The sequence below is a fragment of the Sarcophilus harrisii genome, chromosome 4 (assembly GCF_902635505.1).
Source record: "Sarcophilus harrisii chromosome 4, mSarHar1.11, whole genome shotgun sequence".
NCBI lineage: Eukaryota > Metazoa > Chordata > Mammalia > Dasyuromorphia > Dasyuridae > Sarcophilus > Sarcophilus harrisii.
Window position 1 is genome coordinate 98,863,173 of NC_045429.1, and position 17,046 is coordinate 98,880,218.

General features: G+C 41.3%; 1 protein-coding gene and 1 long non-coding RNA gene across 19 annotated transcripts in view; one reads left to right on the forward strand and one right to left on the reverse strand.

Annotated features, from left to right (window-relative positions):
* The window catches only part of NFASC (neurofascin), a 240,772-nt gene that overhangs the window by 172,798 nt on the left and 50,928 nt on the right, over positions 1 to 17,046 (forward strand). For 11 of the 18 annotated variants that reach the window (XM_003767634.4, XM_031937212.1, XM_031937207.1 and 8 more), the window contains 9 exons: positions 1,965 to 2,108; positions 3,163 to 3,274; positions 3,689 to 3,855; positions 5,594 to 5,741; positions 8,118 to 8,242; positions 9,096 to 9,140; positions 11,053 to 11,154; positions 13,274 to 13,471; positions 14,602 to 14,672. In XM_003767634.4, coding sequence (XP_003767682.4) covers positions 1,965 to 2,108; positions 3,163 to 3,274; positions 3,689 to 3,855; positions 5,594 to 5,741; positions 8,118 to 8,242; positions 9,096 to 9,140; positions 11,053 to 11,154; positions 13,274 to 13,471; positions 14,602 to 14,672 — 1,112 coding nt within the window. The remainder of the gene's footprint in view (positions 1 to 1,964; positions 2,109 to 3,162; positions 3,275 to 3,688; positions 3,856 to 5,593; positions 5,742 to 8,117; positions 8,243 to 9,095; positions 9,141 to 11,052; positions 11,155 to 13,273; positions 13,472 to 14,601; positions 14,673 to 17,046) is intronic. The other 7 variants (XM_031937208.1, XM_031937213.1, XM_031937214.1 and 4 more) reach the window with 1 other exon arrangement.
* LOC116419093 lies at positions 10,525 to 14,469 on the reverse strand. Its single transcript, XR_004229350.1, has 2 exons — positions 14,429 to 14,469; positions 10,525 to 10,877 (listed from the first exon to the last, which is right to left on the reverse strand). It is a non-coding gene; the product is annotated as an uncharacterized LOC116419093 (long non-coding RNA).

Below are 17,046 nucleotides of genomic sequence, written 5' to 3' on the forward strand. Positions count from 1 at the left end.
GTCTCCAAGCTATGTGAACAAAATGTTTTCAAATTTAACATGGTGTTGGACTTTGGACTAGATTCCAGAACTCTATATTAAAATATAAAGGGGATAAAATTAAAATCAAGGAGTGAGTAGATGGAGGTACATCCTGCCTGCTACTGCAGGCTTTTTGTGAGCCTACAGAATACTTTTATTCAACTACAAAAGGCAGTTATTTTCTCCATCTGTGCAGTGGTTCATAGAACATTGAATATGAAAGATAATCAGCAGGAAGACAACCTGTCTCAGGACTTCTTCACTCTGAGCCCTATCAAGTAGGTTGAGAAAAATTACATAATAATAGAGCTGGAGAACAATTTTTCCCTGAACCATTTCTCTGTGAGCTCCAATCAATATGAGGAAAAATGAAGTGAAGAATAATCGTAATGATAATTGTTCATACTTGTATAATGCCTTAAAGTCAGTAGGACACTTTTCTCACTACTCTATGAGGTATATGGGCAGCTAAGTGATACCATAGTGCAGAGAGTGATCAGCCTGGAGTCAGGAAGACTCATCTTCTTGATGTCAAAGTCAGCCCCAAACGCTTAGTAGCTGTGTGACACTGAGCAAGTTCCTTAACCCTACCTGTCTCAGTTTCCTCATCTGTCAAATTAGTTGGAGAAGGAGATGGCAGACCATTCCAGTTTCTCTGCCAAGAAAACCCCAAATGGGATCAGGAAGAGTCAGACATGACTGAAATGGAACAGCAACAAGTAAGATAAGTAGTGTAAATATCATTCTCCATACTCCACAGATTAAAAAACCACTGGTATTTTAAGTGATTTGCCCAAGATCATATTACCAGGTATGTCTGAGAGGAGAACTGAGTTTGGGTCTCCTGGTTCAAAGTCTAACATCCCAGTTCCCGCATCCCCCCTCCTTTCAGTATAAGACTGAATGCTCTGAAAACATCCCAAGTAATTCAAGGCTTTCGTCTCATCACCAGTCTGCTGACAGAACCATAAACTTAGCATTAGAAGGGATCTCATTGGCCATCTGATCTGGCCGCCTCATTTGCTAGATGAGGAAACTAAGAAACAAATTGCTGATGGCCCTGCAATAGCTTGTGACAGAGTCAGTATTCAAATCTGGACCCTATGTTTCCAAATCCATCCTTGTACTGCCTTACACTGTCTCATTTTAGTTACTTTTCATAGTTTTTAAATTATATTATCTCACTGACTTCTTACAGTCACCTTCTAATAAAGGCTGATTGGGATTATTATTCTCAGTTGGCAGATTAAGGACCTAAAGTTTGGACTGAGTGCCCAAGATCACAGAGGGTTAGCAGAACCGGGGCCAGAATCTGGGTACTCTGAGTCCCAGTCAAATCCACACAGAAGTCCCCATACCATGAGGTCCTAACAGGTAAACCCATGGTCTTCAGCTTAGTATTTTATTTTTTCCAATTACATGTAAAGCTAATTTTCAGGCATTCATTTTAAATAAGATTTTGAGTTTCAACTTTTTTCTCCCTCTCCAAAACTACAAGCAATCTTATATAGATTATACATGTGCAATCATGTAAACATCTACCCACATTAGTCACGTTGTGAAAGAAGAAACAGAACAGAAGGGAAAAACAACAACAAAAAACCAAAAAAACAAAAAAGTGAAAATAGTATGCTTCAATCTGCATTCAGCTTCCATAGTTCTTTCTCTGGATGTGGATAGCATTTTTCATCATGAGTCTTTTGGAATTGTCTTGGATCATTATATTACTAAGAAGAGCTAAGTCAATCATAGTTGATCATCACACAATGTGGCTCTTATTGTGTACAGTATTCTCCTGGTTCTGCTCACTTCACTCAGCATCAGTTCATGTAAGTCTTTTCAGGTCTTTCTGAAATCTACCTGCTCAATATTTCTCATAGCATAATAGTATTCCATTGCACCCATATACCACAACTTGCAGAATCTCTCTCCTTCATCTCTAGTGGCACCTCCCAACCCAAGTCGTGAGGTCGCTGGAGACACCATCATATTTCGGGACACTCAGATTGGCAGCAGCGCAGTGTACCAATGTAATGCATCCAACGATCACGGTTACCTTCTAGCCAATGCCTTCGTCAGCGTTCTGGGTAAGTACGCAACAGGTAACTTCGTACCTGGGGACGTGTGTAAGCAGTGGGGAAAGAGGGAGAACTGGGTGATCCAATCCAAGAGAGACTGGCTCCTTTTTTTCTTGTTTTCAGTTACAGCAATAGCATGCTTGTGATTAGCTATTTCATATAAGAGGAAAAGATGGTCCTTTGTGTTCTAAGGGGAGTGCACCAGACCAGCATAGATCCTGGCTATTTGGTGATTGGGTTGGAACAAGACTGAATGTGGGAGTGTATGCAAGATTTTTCTGGAGTAGGGACAGAATTGTGCATTCCTACTAAAGGGAGACTTGAGTAGACAGATGGATTCAGAATTACTTCAGCCATGAAAATAAGCATTGGTCTACTGTCCACTCATATGATTATGGAATAGGGGTGTATCTTGTCATTTTAAGTTTTTGTGAGTTGAATTTCTTAATCTGAGTATTGGTGCCAGAGCCCAGGATGAGAGATGGACTGAATATGTTTTCTGTACTCAGTGCAGAAATTAAAAGCAGTGAGAGGAAGAAAGGGAGAAATAGCTAGAAGGGTTCGTGGACTTCAGAAAGAATGTATAGGGGGTATTTCATCCAATATTTACTACTGAATTATTTTGGAAAACCAGAAGCAGTGAATGGAGAGATGGCTATAAAGCCAGAAGACCTAGTTTTAAGTCTTACCTCTAACATGTACAATTTTGTGATCCTGGGCAAGTCACCTCACCTTATACATGGCTTGGAGAGAAATTCTAACCTGCATTGGTAAAGGGAATTTCCTCACCTGGGCATTCTCTATATCAATGAAATCATAAGTCTACTCCCTAGTCCTAATTTTGGAAAATTGGACCAAATACCATGACAACACCCTATCCCATTCTCACCCAATCCTGAAAGGCTCCTTAGGTTTGATGAAATTGATGGAAGGTACATGGATAAATGGGAGATGGGAAAATGGTCCAAGATCAAGGGTTGTTCTCCTGCCTCCCAAAAAAGTATCTAAGAAGGAAGGAGCCAATCACCCCAGTAGTTTCAAACAGGTACAATATGGTTTTCAGATGTACCTCCTCGGATGTTATCCCCTCGGAACCAGCTCATCAAAGTGATCCATTATAACCGGACTCGGCTGGACTGTCCTTTCTTTGGCTCCCCAATCCCCACCCTCCGATGGTAAGCTCTGGTCATGTCTGGCCCCACCTTCTATGGGCAGCACCTGCTATGTATGTCTCCTTTGTAACCCACAAACCTTTGCATGGGACTGGTGTAAGTCTAAGCAAATACTGAAAAATTTTAAAAAATTGAATTTTAGAACTGGAAAAGTCTTAGTGACCACCTAATTTTGTTGTACAGAGGAGAAAGCTGAGATCCAGAGAAGAGAAATAATTTTCTCAAGATTACACAGTGAGTTAGTGACAAAAGACTTAGGTCTCTAGACTCCCAGTTACCCCCTCTGAGAGCTGTTCTTTCTCTTGACCCATAATGCTTCCCCTGTGGGCTGGTTACTTGTTTCTCCCTTCCCTATCCTTAACTGCCCTTTTCATCTCCTGCCTCATTATGCTGTGGTCTCTTTTGCTGTGTTGCGAGGTTTAAGAATGGGCAGGGGAGCAACCTGGATGGTGGCAACTACCAAGTCCATGAGAACGGCAGCTTGGAGATGACCATGGCCCGAAAAGAAGACCAGGGCATCTATACTTGTGTGGCCACCAATATCCTGGGCAAAGCAGAGAATCAAGTCCGCCTGGAGGTTAAAGGTAAAGGCACATGGGAGGACTAGGGAACATGTCTCACACCCTGCTGATGAAAGTACCCCAGGGATCCCTCCTCGACGCTGTCTATCTTGGCAAACTCATCAAATTCAGGTGCTACTCCCTGCAGATGACTGAGGTCTTTAGAACAGTCCTCATCTCTTCACCAACTGCTTTTTTGAGCATTTCTAACTGGTTGTTATATAGGCTTATCAAACTCAATGTTTCCAAAATAGAACTCATTATCTTTACCCAGAAACTTTTCCACATTTCCCCATTTCTGTTGAGTGTGCAACTATGCTTCAAGTCACCAGAATTGGCAGACTCACAGACATCAAGTCTTCCCATTCTCTCCCTCACCTCCCATTTTTTAAATCAGTTGCCAAGTCTTGACAGTTTTATCTCCTCAATATATCCCACATCTGTCCCCTTCTCTCCACTCACCCAGCCATCACCCTAATTTAGACCTTCATCATCTTTCACCTAAACCATACAATAGGCTCCTAATTATACTTCCTGCCTTTAATCTCTCCTTTCTTCAATGCTCTACCCAGCCACCAAAATGATAGTCCCAAAATACAGCTCTTCCCATGTCACTCAAGAATCTCTATGGTTCTCTCTTACCTCTAGGATAACATGTAAACATCTGTTTTCCTTTTAAAGCCTTTAACTTTCTTGTTCCAGCCTACTTCCCAGGCTTATTACACAGTTTCTGCTCCATGCACATGAAATTTCAGACACTCTAGTCTATTCACCATTCCTTGAACATGACATTCATCTTCTAAGTCATGCCTTTGCCTGTCTTCCATGCCCAGAATGCCCTTATCTCAGCCTCAAAGAATTCCAAGATTACTTCAAAGTTCTAATCAAGTGCCACTTCCTATACTGTAGACAGAGGTCCTCAAACTACGGCCCTTGGGCCAGATGCAGCAGCTGAGGACATTTATCCCCCTCACCTAGGGCTATGAAGTTTCTTTATTTAAAGGCCCACAAAACAAAGTTTTTGGTTTTACTATAGTCTGGCCCTCCAACAGTCTGAGGGACAGTGAACTGGCCCCCTATTTAAAAAGTTTGAGGATCCCTGCGAACCTTGAGAAAGGCTACTCTGATCCCCGCCCTCCATCCCCAGGTGTTAGTGCCCTCTCAGGGAAATGGTTTTGCATGTATTTTATATTTATATTTGTACATGTTACCTCCCCCAGTAACTTGTAAGTTTATTGAAGCCAGGGACAGTTTCATTTTTGTTTTATTTTGAGTACCTAGAACAGCACCTGGCAAATAGTAGATACTTAATAAATGCTTGTTGAATTGAATCAAGGCCAAATTAGAGATATATCTACTGGCTCTCCAGTGCCCATGTGTGGATGATCCACTTGGGGATTCCTCATTGCAAATGTTTAATCCTAGGCCACCTTCTCCCATCCTGAAACAAGTCTGAGCTCCCTCCTTTAGCTGATGGCAGGGGTTCCAGAAATGCAGACTCATGATGATATTGTAGGCCAAATAAAATTAGGAAGAAAAATTTGCTATTTCCAGCTGAACCTCCAAAAAGAGAGAGAAAGCCAAACATTATTTTTGGATTGCCCACTGTTCTGGACAATACTGTGATTCCCCTCTATTAATACAGATATCCAGAAATTGGCTAAATTTGATTTCTTTCAATCTATGTGACAGGCCTGAGGCTTTAGGGCAGTTTGTGATCCTGAAGATGGTGGGCCAATGGGCTTCTTGTACTTCCCCACAGACCCCACCCGGATAATTCGGGTGCCTGAGGACCAGGTGGTCAAGAGAGGTTCAAACGTCGTGTTGGAGTGTCGAGTGAAGCATGACCCCACTCTGAAGCTTACAGTCAACTGGCTGAAGGATGATGAGCCGCTCTACATTGGAAACAGGTCCCCCATTCCTCCCTCCTGCCTCTTGGGCCAGATTGGATGGCCTTCTCCCCACCCTACTTTCCACTAAATTCTTGAGACCTCGTTGTAGGTTCTCCAAGGACATGCTAGCAGAGCACAAACTCCAACAGGTTCAACCATGCTGTAAAATCTTCAACTATAGGTCTAGTGACAACCTTCAGTATCTATTTCCTGAGGGTCAGTCTAACTTTGGTCAGAAATATTCATCAGCAAAAGATTGGGCCATTTACTAAAGTATAAAATGGTTGCTATATCCACAGTAGGAGAGGAAGCTTTCCCCTGAAAAAATCATGGATCTCTGAAATGTTGAGGTTTTTGTCAAAGGATACATGGTATATAACCCAGTGGTGGACATCCAGGGTCATAGGTTTCATTGAAGGGCTGGTAGGATGAATATTATTGGATTCATTTTATTGTACCTATGAACCACGGCTTCCTCTCCCTCTTTCTCTATCTCTCCCTCCTCATTCCTTTCCTTTCTTTTTATCTTTCTCTTGCCTCTCCCTCTCTTCTCCTTTATCTTTTACTTTGTTCTCTCTTGCCCCTTTCTCCTCCCTGTCCATCCTTCTATTCCTTTTCTTTCCCCATCCTCCTTTTACTCCTCCATATTTCTCACTCTCTTCTTTCTCTTGTTCCTCCTTCTCTCTTTTTTCCTTTATCCTTCACTCTTTGCTCTCTCTTGCCCCTCTTTTTCTTGTTTCTCCCTTAATTCCTTTTCTTTTCCTATCTTCCTCTTTCCACCATATTTCTCATTCTCCCCTCTTTCTCTTGTTCCTCTCTTTTCCTGTATTCTTCTGTCTTGCCCTTATTTTCTTCCTCTGTTTGCTTTTCTCATGTTCTCCCTTTTCATTTTTCTCCTTTGTCTCCTGTCAGTGAATGTCAGATCCTCATTTGCATTATTTAACATTATCTGGCGGTTCCATAGGGCCAGTGTTTCCAGCATCTCCCAGACCCATTAGCAGTATCCCTAGACCCACTAGCAATGTCCCTATCCTCCAGTAGAGGGCAGGGTTGACCTGAGTCATCTCCCACAAAGTCATCATGTAGAATGAATATTCAAGGCATCCTTGGGTTATTTGATTTGTTTAATTATCGGGATCTCTTAATAGTGAAGAGAGTCTGTAATTTATCATTGCAGCTTTTCTCTTTTTAACCATCTTGGGGTCAGGAACCTCAATGACTACTGAGTCTTAAGTGATCAGCCAGGGTATCCTGAAGGGTTTTTTTGTTTGTTTTCTAATTGTTTTTGTTAGCTTCAACTGGTAGCTGAAAAAAATATTTTTTTTCCTCCTCAACTAACCATCCCTCTGCACCAAGGCCTCTTATTATCGTATAGTACTCAGATCCTTTGCAGACACTTAATTGATCATGATAATTATTGCCTTAAAATATCTCTAGTGTCCTTTCCCCAAAGACTTCAATGGTAAATATTCTTAGGTCTAGAGGTAATTATATACACAACTCAAAGCTAGACCTGACTCTACCTCAGGGCTGAGAGGAGATGCAGGCCTGAAAAAAATCTTTAAGGTTTATTGTGGGCTGGAGGTGTGGGAAGAAGTGAGATCATAGGATTATAATTTTAGAATTGGAAGGAACCTCAGAGATCATCAAATTCAACTTCCTCGTTGTAAATGAGGCTCCAAAAATAACTTACTCAATGTCACACAGGTAATAAATAGCAGAGCCGGGACTAGAACTCAGGTCCTTTGACTCCAAATTCAGCATGTTCCACTGTACCACATTGCCTCTCAATGATGAATCAACAAGTATTTATTGCAGGCCTACTGTATGCTTGGTATAGAATAGTCCTCCCCCCAGAAAGTCATGAAACATATCAGAGAACAGTACTGGATGGGATGCAGACCATAGGGGCCATGGGGGTTCAGAGGAGAGCTGTTTGAGCTTAACTAATTAGAAAAGGGCTTCATGAGGGAGGGGGAAATGGTCCTTTGAATAGGTCCTCAACAGTTGGGTTTGGAGAACTGAAGGATCAGGAGGGTGTCATTTCATTGTGTAGGATCATGATGATGGGCAAAGAAGTGAAAATAAAGGTGGGATTTGGGGGACAAGATCAGGGTACTTATGACTATCCCCAAACCATCTTGGTTTCCTTTTATATTTTGATCTTAAACAATTAAATTTTTTTTTTACCACTTCTCCCTTTCTTCCCTCCTCCAAAAAAGATTCAGAGATCTGAATTCAACAAAGAGGAAGAAAATTATCATTTGAGCTTAGTTTTTAGTACTCTCTCCATAAAAGAAGTTAAAAAGGGGGCTTTCCCCTTAAAATTATCCCCTCATTACCTGTTTACTTGCCTCCCTCCCTGGTCACGCTACTATCCCTCCTCCTTTTCAGGATGAAGAAGGAAGAGGACACCCTTACCATCTTTGGTGTGGCTGACCGGGACCAAGGAAGCTACACCTGTATGGCCAGCACCGAGCTTGACCGAGACATAGCCAAGGCCTATCTCACTGTGCTAGGTAACTGCCCCTGTGTTTTTAGTGTCACTGGCCAACCTTCCCCTTCCCCCATAGTACACCCACACAGATGGACCAGTTTCAGAGGGCTGTGCCCACATTCAATAAAATCTAATTAAATATGAGAATTGTTTGATCCAGCAACATTTTCAGAACATCTAAGGAAATTTATAAAACCCAAAATAATTATCTAAGCAATGCCTGACTGTACAGAGAAATGGGAAAGATTTTCTTGCTTTGGGTTGTTGCATTTTGTTTTGTTTCCTCCCTCTTACAGCTAACCCTACACAACTAAGCTGATTAACTATTAAACAGCCTTTGACTAAAGGAAGAATGAATTCTGGGTTTGTCCATATAGCTTGCCCTCCCATTTCTACCCTGTTTTTTGTTGGAACTTCCTAAAGTCCCATGGAACTAATCTCTTCCCCATCCTTCCAACTATGTTGATGGGATATGTTTTCTTGGGGAAAAAATCCCCCTAGAAAGAAAGTCACCAATTATATCGTCTTCCAAATTTTCTTCATGGATAATGCCTGATGGTGGTCTTTTTTCCAGCTGAGCCTGAATCTTTCCATCACACCCTAATGGAAGTGACTAAAAGCTGGACAGTCATAGAGTCCTCAGTCTCATTATCCTCATCTGTAAAATGGAATTAATGGTCACCTCTGCCAAGCTCCCTGAGTTTTGGTGAAAGTGGGTTTTAAAGCTGTCATTAACCCTCCCTGCAGAGATGATGAAGGCCCTGAGGCCTTCCACATGAAGACATTCTGCCCAATCAAGCAAGAGACAAGATCCACTTATTAAGATCTACTTAAAACAATACCACTAACCTGGTTAACCTGTCTTACCTTTGCAGCTGCTCAGGTTGCTCCAACTAACCGTATGGCTCCCCTGCCCAAAGGTAACTGGTAGTAACCTCAGTAGACTCCTCACTGTAGCCCTCACTAAGAGATGGGGAAAGTGGGCCTGGTGGGAGGAAGGAGTGGGAGGATGGGAGATTCAGGAGGAGATTTGATTTATCCTAGTTTCAGGGAGGTAACTTCTCATTCTCATCTCTTTTTAAGCCTCCATTTCTCTCTTTCTATCCATATTATCACCTGTCTATTCCAGGTTGCCCTTGTCCCTAACCCTTAGCCGTAAGCCCTCCATAAGCTTCAGATCATTTTTAGAAGTGATCCTTTATCCTCTCTCCAAAGCCCCTAGCTCCGAAGGACTTTCCCTACCCCATGATATCTCTTAGGGGAACTCTATCTCCTCTTCTCCCCAACTTCTCATTCAGGGTCATTCTATTCTGCAATCATTAATGAAAGATCACTTGTACAGATATTTTGTGAGGCAGTAAAGGAGGTGCAAAGCTAAAAAGGTGTGATTCCTGCTTCCTTAGACCTTATAGTCTAATGGGGACAATTTATGTTTATAAAATAAACTTATATATGTAATATGTATGGAATAAAATATTTATATATGTTTAAATCATATATAAAACATACTATATATTAAATACACACATACATATATTCTGTACACATAGATGTATTTATATACTTATATGTTTACACATATTTATATCTAACTAAAACAGGCATTGGAGACAAGACAGAAAGTAGGTGAAACTGTTTTGACCACTTCACTTTAGCTTCCCCCCTCCTACCTCCAAATCACACTGGTTGCACATAAGGCAGGGAAAGGGGGAATTTACAGACAAGAAGACAGGTTCCAAACCTGACTCCACTAGTGGTATGTGCTGCAAGTCTGTTACTCTCTCTGAGACTTAGTTTCCCTATCTAATAAAATGGGGAAGAGAGAGTGATAGTAATAATAGAAATAAAAGGGGGAAAAGAGTAGTAATATCAATCAGATGAGATATTATCTTCCCCAGCCTCCCTAAGCTCTTTGAAAAGCTTAAAGCTGTATAAATATCACCTATTATAATTGACAGCTAAAGGGAAGGAAGCATCTGGGGGATCTACATTGTTTTAACCAGGGGCTCCCATTAACACCTGCTTCTGCCCAAGCAAGATTCCTTCAACCTAGCAAAGAACAAGAACTCAGGAAATCATCACCCTCCTGCACCCCTAGAATGAATGTATCCCCAGTGTAGACTTCCACTGATGGGTTGTGCTGAGTGTCCCCTGCTGAGCAGCCTCAGAACTCCCTTGTGTGACTGTCTCCTTCCTCCCTCTCTGTATTATCTTCCCAGTGCCTTACCAATCTCTGGATCTCTTCCGAATTCTGCAGAGGGCTGGTGTTATGTAGCCAGGAAGAGTGATTTTTTCCCCCTAGGAAGAATTACATTACATCCCAGCACCATCACCCATACTCCCCCCTTTCCTCATTCGTTCCCCTGGCCCAGTTTTACCTGTGAAAAGGGTCAGATGCAGCAGTTCTTAACACCTTATAGAGGTAGTCTCTAAAAACATTCACCAGGCGTGGAGAGAGAGATGTTCTCATCGTCTTCCTCTTCACAAGACGCCTAACATTCTAACATCTGTCCCGACATAGCACTGTCCCCCCTCTTTGCCTTCAACCCTGGTTGGAGCATTATCTCACCTGTTTTTATTCTGTGGCTTTAGTTCTTAATGGAGAAGGGCTGGGAAGAAGCTGGAGTCTTTGTCAAGTACACAATTCCTCCTTTGACCTAGGAGAACAAACCAAGTAGCAATTTGAGCTTGGGGGTGATGGCCTTAGGCCAGCGATGGGCCATTCTGCATGCAACAGTATTGGGACTGGGGACAGACTAAGTAGGAGGGTGGGGGTGGGTGATCATTCCACTAATTCTGAGATCCATAGGTATGCTTTCTCTCTGCTGGCAGAGCGACCAGATCCTCCTCGAGACCTAGAGCTTACTGACCTTGAGGAAAGAAGTGTGAGACTGACCTGGATCCCAGGGGATGACAACAACAGCCCCATCACAGGTGAGTGCACAGAGGGATGCTGGACACCTGAACTTTGGACTTCCAATACCAGTCCGTTCTCTCCCTCACTTCATGAACTCAGGCAAATCATCTCCACAGTCTGTACCCCATCAGTACATTGAGGACAATTGCTTTGTATGGACTAGCTGCCACACCTATGTGAAGCACTTTGAGTTATTCAGAAATGGCAGGTGAAAGCCTTTGTTATGAATGAAGGTTTTTTAGGATCCATTGCACCTAGTCCCCCTCTTCAGTTCTTTACTCAGACATCCTCCAAGCCATAAATCTTCCAGCAAAATCCAGCAAATACAATATTCTGCCACTAACAGACATTCTGGGTATTCTGCGAGTCTAAGGCTACTCAGTGACAGAATTGAATGGATTAGTCCATTTCCTAAAACAGCAGTCTTCATAGTACAGTCTGTGCATCCCTGATACCCTTTCAGAGGATCTGCAAGGACAACATTGTTTTCATAATAACACTAAGATTATTTTGTATCTAATAAGGTAAATATCAATAGCTATAATCTACATAAACAAAAAGTTTATGACATACTCAATAATTCTCAAAAGTGTCAAGAATTCTAAGTCCAGAAATTTAAAAAACTCTCAGCCCATATTAGGGTAGAAGACTCTTGTGATTTGAAAGATATCTAACTAATCTTGAAATTCAAAGCTAGAAGCCATGCCATATATGGAACAGTTGAAGAACCTATGCTCATTCATTTAGAGAAAAGAAGATGGTCATATGAAAAGCTGTCAGGTGGAAGAGGGGCAGCTAGGTGGTACACTGCCCAGCCTAAATTTAGGGAGATTCATTTTTCTGAGTTTAAATTTTGCCTCAGATACTTAATCTTGTGTGACCCTGGGCCAGTCACTTCACCCTGTCTCCCTCAGTTTCCTCATCTGTAAAATGAGCTGGAGAAGTGACTCTGCCAAAAAAAACCTCAAATGAGATCACAAAGAGTTGGACATGACTGAACAAGAAGATGTTGAAGAGAGATTAGAACTATTTTACTTGGCTCCAAAGGGCAATATGTAAAGGTTAGAGAGAGGAAGGAAAACTCCCTTGTGTTCAGGACTCTTTAGAATTAGAATGAATCATCTCCATCACTGAAAGTTTTCAAAATGAGTTTGGGTGAGTGGAAGTTCAGAATAGGAAGGATGCTCAAGGGTTATTTAGTCTAATGGGTAAGTGACCTCGATAACATGCCAGATTACCTCTCTTATGCTCTCCATTGATAAAGAACCCATTCCCTACTTCAGGCAGCCCTGTTCATCGTTGGACAGCTCCCTTAATGGGCATGTCTTAGGAAGAATTCCTATTTATTATTATGGAATAGTTCTATAAGAAACAATCAGAAAGATGATTTTAGAGAGGCCTGGAAAGATTTACATGAACTGATGCTAAGAGAAGAAAGCAAGAACCAGGAGATCATTGTACACGGCAATAACAGATTATAGGATGATCAATTCTAATGGATGCAATTCTTCTGAGATGATTCAGACCAGTTCCAAGAATCTTGTGATATAAAAAAACCCAGAGAGAGACCTGTGGAAACTGACTGTGGTTCACAACATAGTATTTTCACTTCTTTTGTTGTTGTTTGCTTGAATTTTATTTTCTTTCTCATTTTTTTTTCCTTTTTGATCTGATTTTTCTTGTGCAGCAAGATAATTGTATAAATATGTATGTCTATATTGGATTTATAAATATATAGATATATTTTACCATGTTTAACGTATATTGGATTACTTGCTTTCTAGGAAAGGGCATGGGGGAAGGGAGGAAATTGGAACACAAAATTTTGCAAGGGTCACTGGTGAAAAATTATCCTTGCATATGTTTTGAAAATAAAAAGCTTCAGTGAAAATAAAAAGAATTCCAATTCAGGATTGGGTTGGATTAGGTGACTTCAAAAGTTCCTCCTTACTCAGAGACTCTAATTTATATAACTGAGTCTCAGTCTCTCCCTCTCTATCTTGGGAACAATCCTTCTTGCCTACTCTTGTTCTCCTGGGGGTGTGATAAATGCATGTAATATAAATAGTTCCTTAGAGAGGAAGAGTTCTGGTTCCGCCCCAGCAGTAGTTCCTCTCTCTACTGTTCCTCTCTCAGAGTACATCGTACAGTTTGAAGAGGACCAGTTCCAGCCTGGTGTCTGGCACAGCCATTCAAAACACCCAGGCAGCGTCAATTCAGCGGTCCTCCAGCTGTCCCCGTATGTCAACTATCAGTTCCGAGTCATCGCTGTCAATGATGTTGGAAGCAGTCATCCTAGCATCCCATCGGAGAGATACAGGACCAGTGGTGCACGTGAGTGCTTGAAGCTCACCTTCCCCTTCCCAGCCCAACAGAACCCTAATATCTGAGGAGCCATTGTGCAAAGGTCAGCTATTTGGTGGGACAACAATATGCACAGTTAATAATTGCACTAATGAAAAATAGCACTGATAATTCACAACTAGGCATAATTGATTATAAACTGGGTAGGTCTGTGTGGAGTTCTTCCTTTCCCCTACCTTATCTGCCTCCAGGTCTGTAGCCTTCTCCAGCACCTGGCATATTACAGGGCATTCTATGTCCCTACCTTTAGCCAAACAGTGATCAGATCGAGACATTCTCTTGGGGGAGGAGGAAGGGAAAGGAGAGAGATTAATCATGTTTGGTGGAAGTAGAAGTGGAGCCCACTGTATGGTGGAAAGAGCACTGAATTTAGAATTCCCTGAACCCAGCAAGCCAACTACTTATTAGCTCTGTGTCTTTGAGCAAATCATTTCGAGGCCTCTGTAAAATGAGGAGTTTGGGTTAGATGATTTCTGAAATCCAGTCTAATTCTAATTCCTTTTATCAAATGATTGGTGGTACCATACATAAGTGATTTAAATTATTTTGAATAACAATCAGCCAACATTTATTGAACACCTATTTTGTGTCAGGCAATGCGCAAGCACTATGTATTCTAAATATTTTACTTCCGTGAATTTTAATTTCCTCAGAACATCCCAGGTATCAGGAGGAAGCCAGTCTGCACTTAAATATTTCCAATAAATAAAGCAGAAAGGTGGATAGACCCTAAGTGGACATTGAAGAGTTTGTTGCACAGTGAACAAAATATGCCCCACAGTGTGCACTCCTTCATCCTTTAAAGTGAAGAACTGAAAGAGAAAAAGATTGACAATAATGTGGGAAGTGACAGAGCCCCTAGCTATAGCCAGCTTTAATTGGGGAAACAAAGAATGTGCTCAGGAAAGAAAGTTAATATTCACTTACAAGGCAACATCTGAACCGGTGCACAGCAAGGCAGGGTATCTATACAAAAGAAAAACAGAGAAACAATTATGAGAGCAATCCAGAGAACTTTCCTGGGGCGAATGAGTTTTGAATTGGGTAACAAAGTGAGAGAGGTGTTCATTAGATGTAAACTATATCCATTTGGATTTCAGCCCCAGAATCCAATCCGGGTGATGTAAAGGGAGCTGGGTCTAGAAAGAACAACATGGAAATCACATGGACGGTAAGATTCTCTTTTCATTGCATCCCCTCCCATACCCAATGTAGTCCAGACCAAGAGCTCCTCTTCAGAGAATGTTACCTTCTCTCCTTATTGAGCAAGAGAAAAGGCAGGATGAGATTTCAGAGAACAAATAATTAACAGTAATGGAAAGGAAAAGGGACAAAGGTCTCTGATGAAAAGATGGTGGCCAAGAAGAACTCCACCTAGTAAGACCCAAGGGAATTGTGTTCCAATATACCAAGAGGGTTTCAGGTTAGATATCGAGAAGGACGTCCTGTTGCTGGTTGGAATATGACAGTGGACCTATTTCCATAACATGTCTGGAATATTTTTCTGGGAAGATTTTAGGAACAAAATAAAAGCAGTTCTCTGGAATGGTTTCAAGAGAAGCCTGCCCAGAGGCAGAAGATAACCCAGATAACCTCTCAAGATTCCTTCTAAGCAAAGAATCACAAAATCCCATCCACTTGTGCTTGGTATCACATTCAACATTTGGTTCCCATTGGTCATGTTTAGGATAAGGAAGTCTAACAAAATACAGTTCAAGAGACCTGGAACCTATTCTCTAAGGCCCCCAAAAGTATAATATGGCTTCTGAATCTTTATTGTCAGCCTTACCCCTAAAGACAAGACCCAGACTTTGGAATACAGAATAAACAATGAACCCTTGTTTTCCAGGAGCTGATATCTTTTGGGGGTAGGTAAGAAAGACATATACATACAGAGCATTTATTAAGCTCTTACTACGTATGGGGCACTGTGCCAAGAAGTAGGAATACAAAAAGACAAGACCATCTGTGCTCCCAAAAAACGTATATTCTAATGGGGAAAGACTATACGTAAAGAAAATCTGGAAAGGGGGATGGGAGTGGGCTTTGTGTGCTCAGATACAGGGTGGATATGTAGCATGGAGACCTGATTCCCCATAAAATAAGATGGAAGATCACCTCTTAGAGCTAGGAGACCCAAAGACAGAGTCCAAGTTTGTGTTTAAGGAGAATGGGATATAGAGACTTGAAGATAATGGCTGGAGTTTAAAAAGTATGGCAAGAGGATGGCCAGGAAGATAGAAAAGGAACCAACAAAAATACTTATCTGTCGTCCATACTAATGGGTGATGTACTTACATCCATACTTAGGGCAGTGATGTTGTACTGGGAATAGAACTCTTGACTTGGAGTCAGAAATAGCTGAGTTCACATCCAGCCTCAGATATATATTAGTTGTATGACCCTAGGCAAGTCACTTAACCCTCTATGCCTCAGTTTTCTTATCTATAAAATGAGCTGGAGAAGAAAATGGCAAACAATTCTAATATCTCTGTCAAGAAAACCCCAAATGGGAACATGAAGAGTGAGACATGATTTAAATAACTGAACCACCACAAAATAGCATGGTTAAACCAAAACGGTGAATAATCCAAAGTATTTTTTTTGGCCTTTGGGTTCATGTTTTTGCTTTTGGTGGGTAGCAGATGAATTTTCCTTATCATAGTAATAATAACATCTTAAATGTATAGATAGAAAAAGAGAGCACAGTTTAGTAAAATTTTATTTAGAAGAAAATTGGAGTTGGATACTGGCTCCACCATTTGACTATTTCTCCATGGGACACAGTTTCCTCATCTGTTAAATAAGGATCATATTTATCACATTGATAGGCTCTTGAATAGGCCTTTTAGTGCTTTTAGTGATACAAAATTGAGTTAATATAATTAAAAGAATATATCTATAAAGGACCATATTGAGAGGTAAGCTTCTGAGTCAAGAAGACCTGAGTTTGAGTCTCCTTTCTAACACACTGGCTGTGTGACTCTGCCCCCAAATAACTTTCTGAGACTATGAGTTGTTGATAAAGAGAGTTTTCTCATCAAAGACTTTCTTAAGAACCAGTGAAACCCCAGATCCAAATCTTCTCCAAATGGTTACAAAGCACTTTACCTACGTCATCTCCCTGGATACTCAAGACACACATGAGAGGCAGGGAACTTAAATCTTATTTTCATTTTGTAGAGAAAGAGACTGATTCTCAGAGAAGTTAAGTGATGCGGCCAGTAAATGAGAGTCACGTCTAGAATCCTGGCCAGGTGACTCTAAATCCAAAGTTCTTTGTGGTCCCCTAATGGTGTTGTTCAGTTGTTTCATTCAAGTCCAATTTTCTGAGACCCATTTGGGGTTTTCTTGGCAAAGATTCTGGAATGGTTTGACCTTTCCTTCCCCAGCCCCATGTTACAGATGAGAAAACTGAGGCAAACAGGGTTAGGTGACTTGCCTAGACTCCCACAGCTAGTAATTGTCAGAGGCTGTATTTGAACTCAAAACTCAGGAAGATGAATCTTCCTGATTCAGACCTAGCTAAGCCCAACACTCTATCT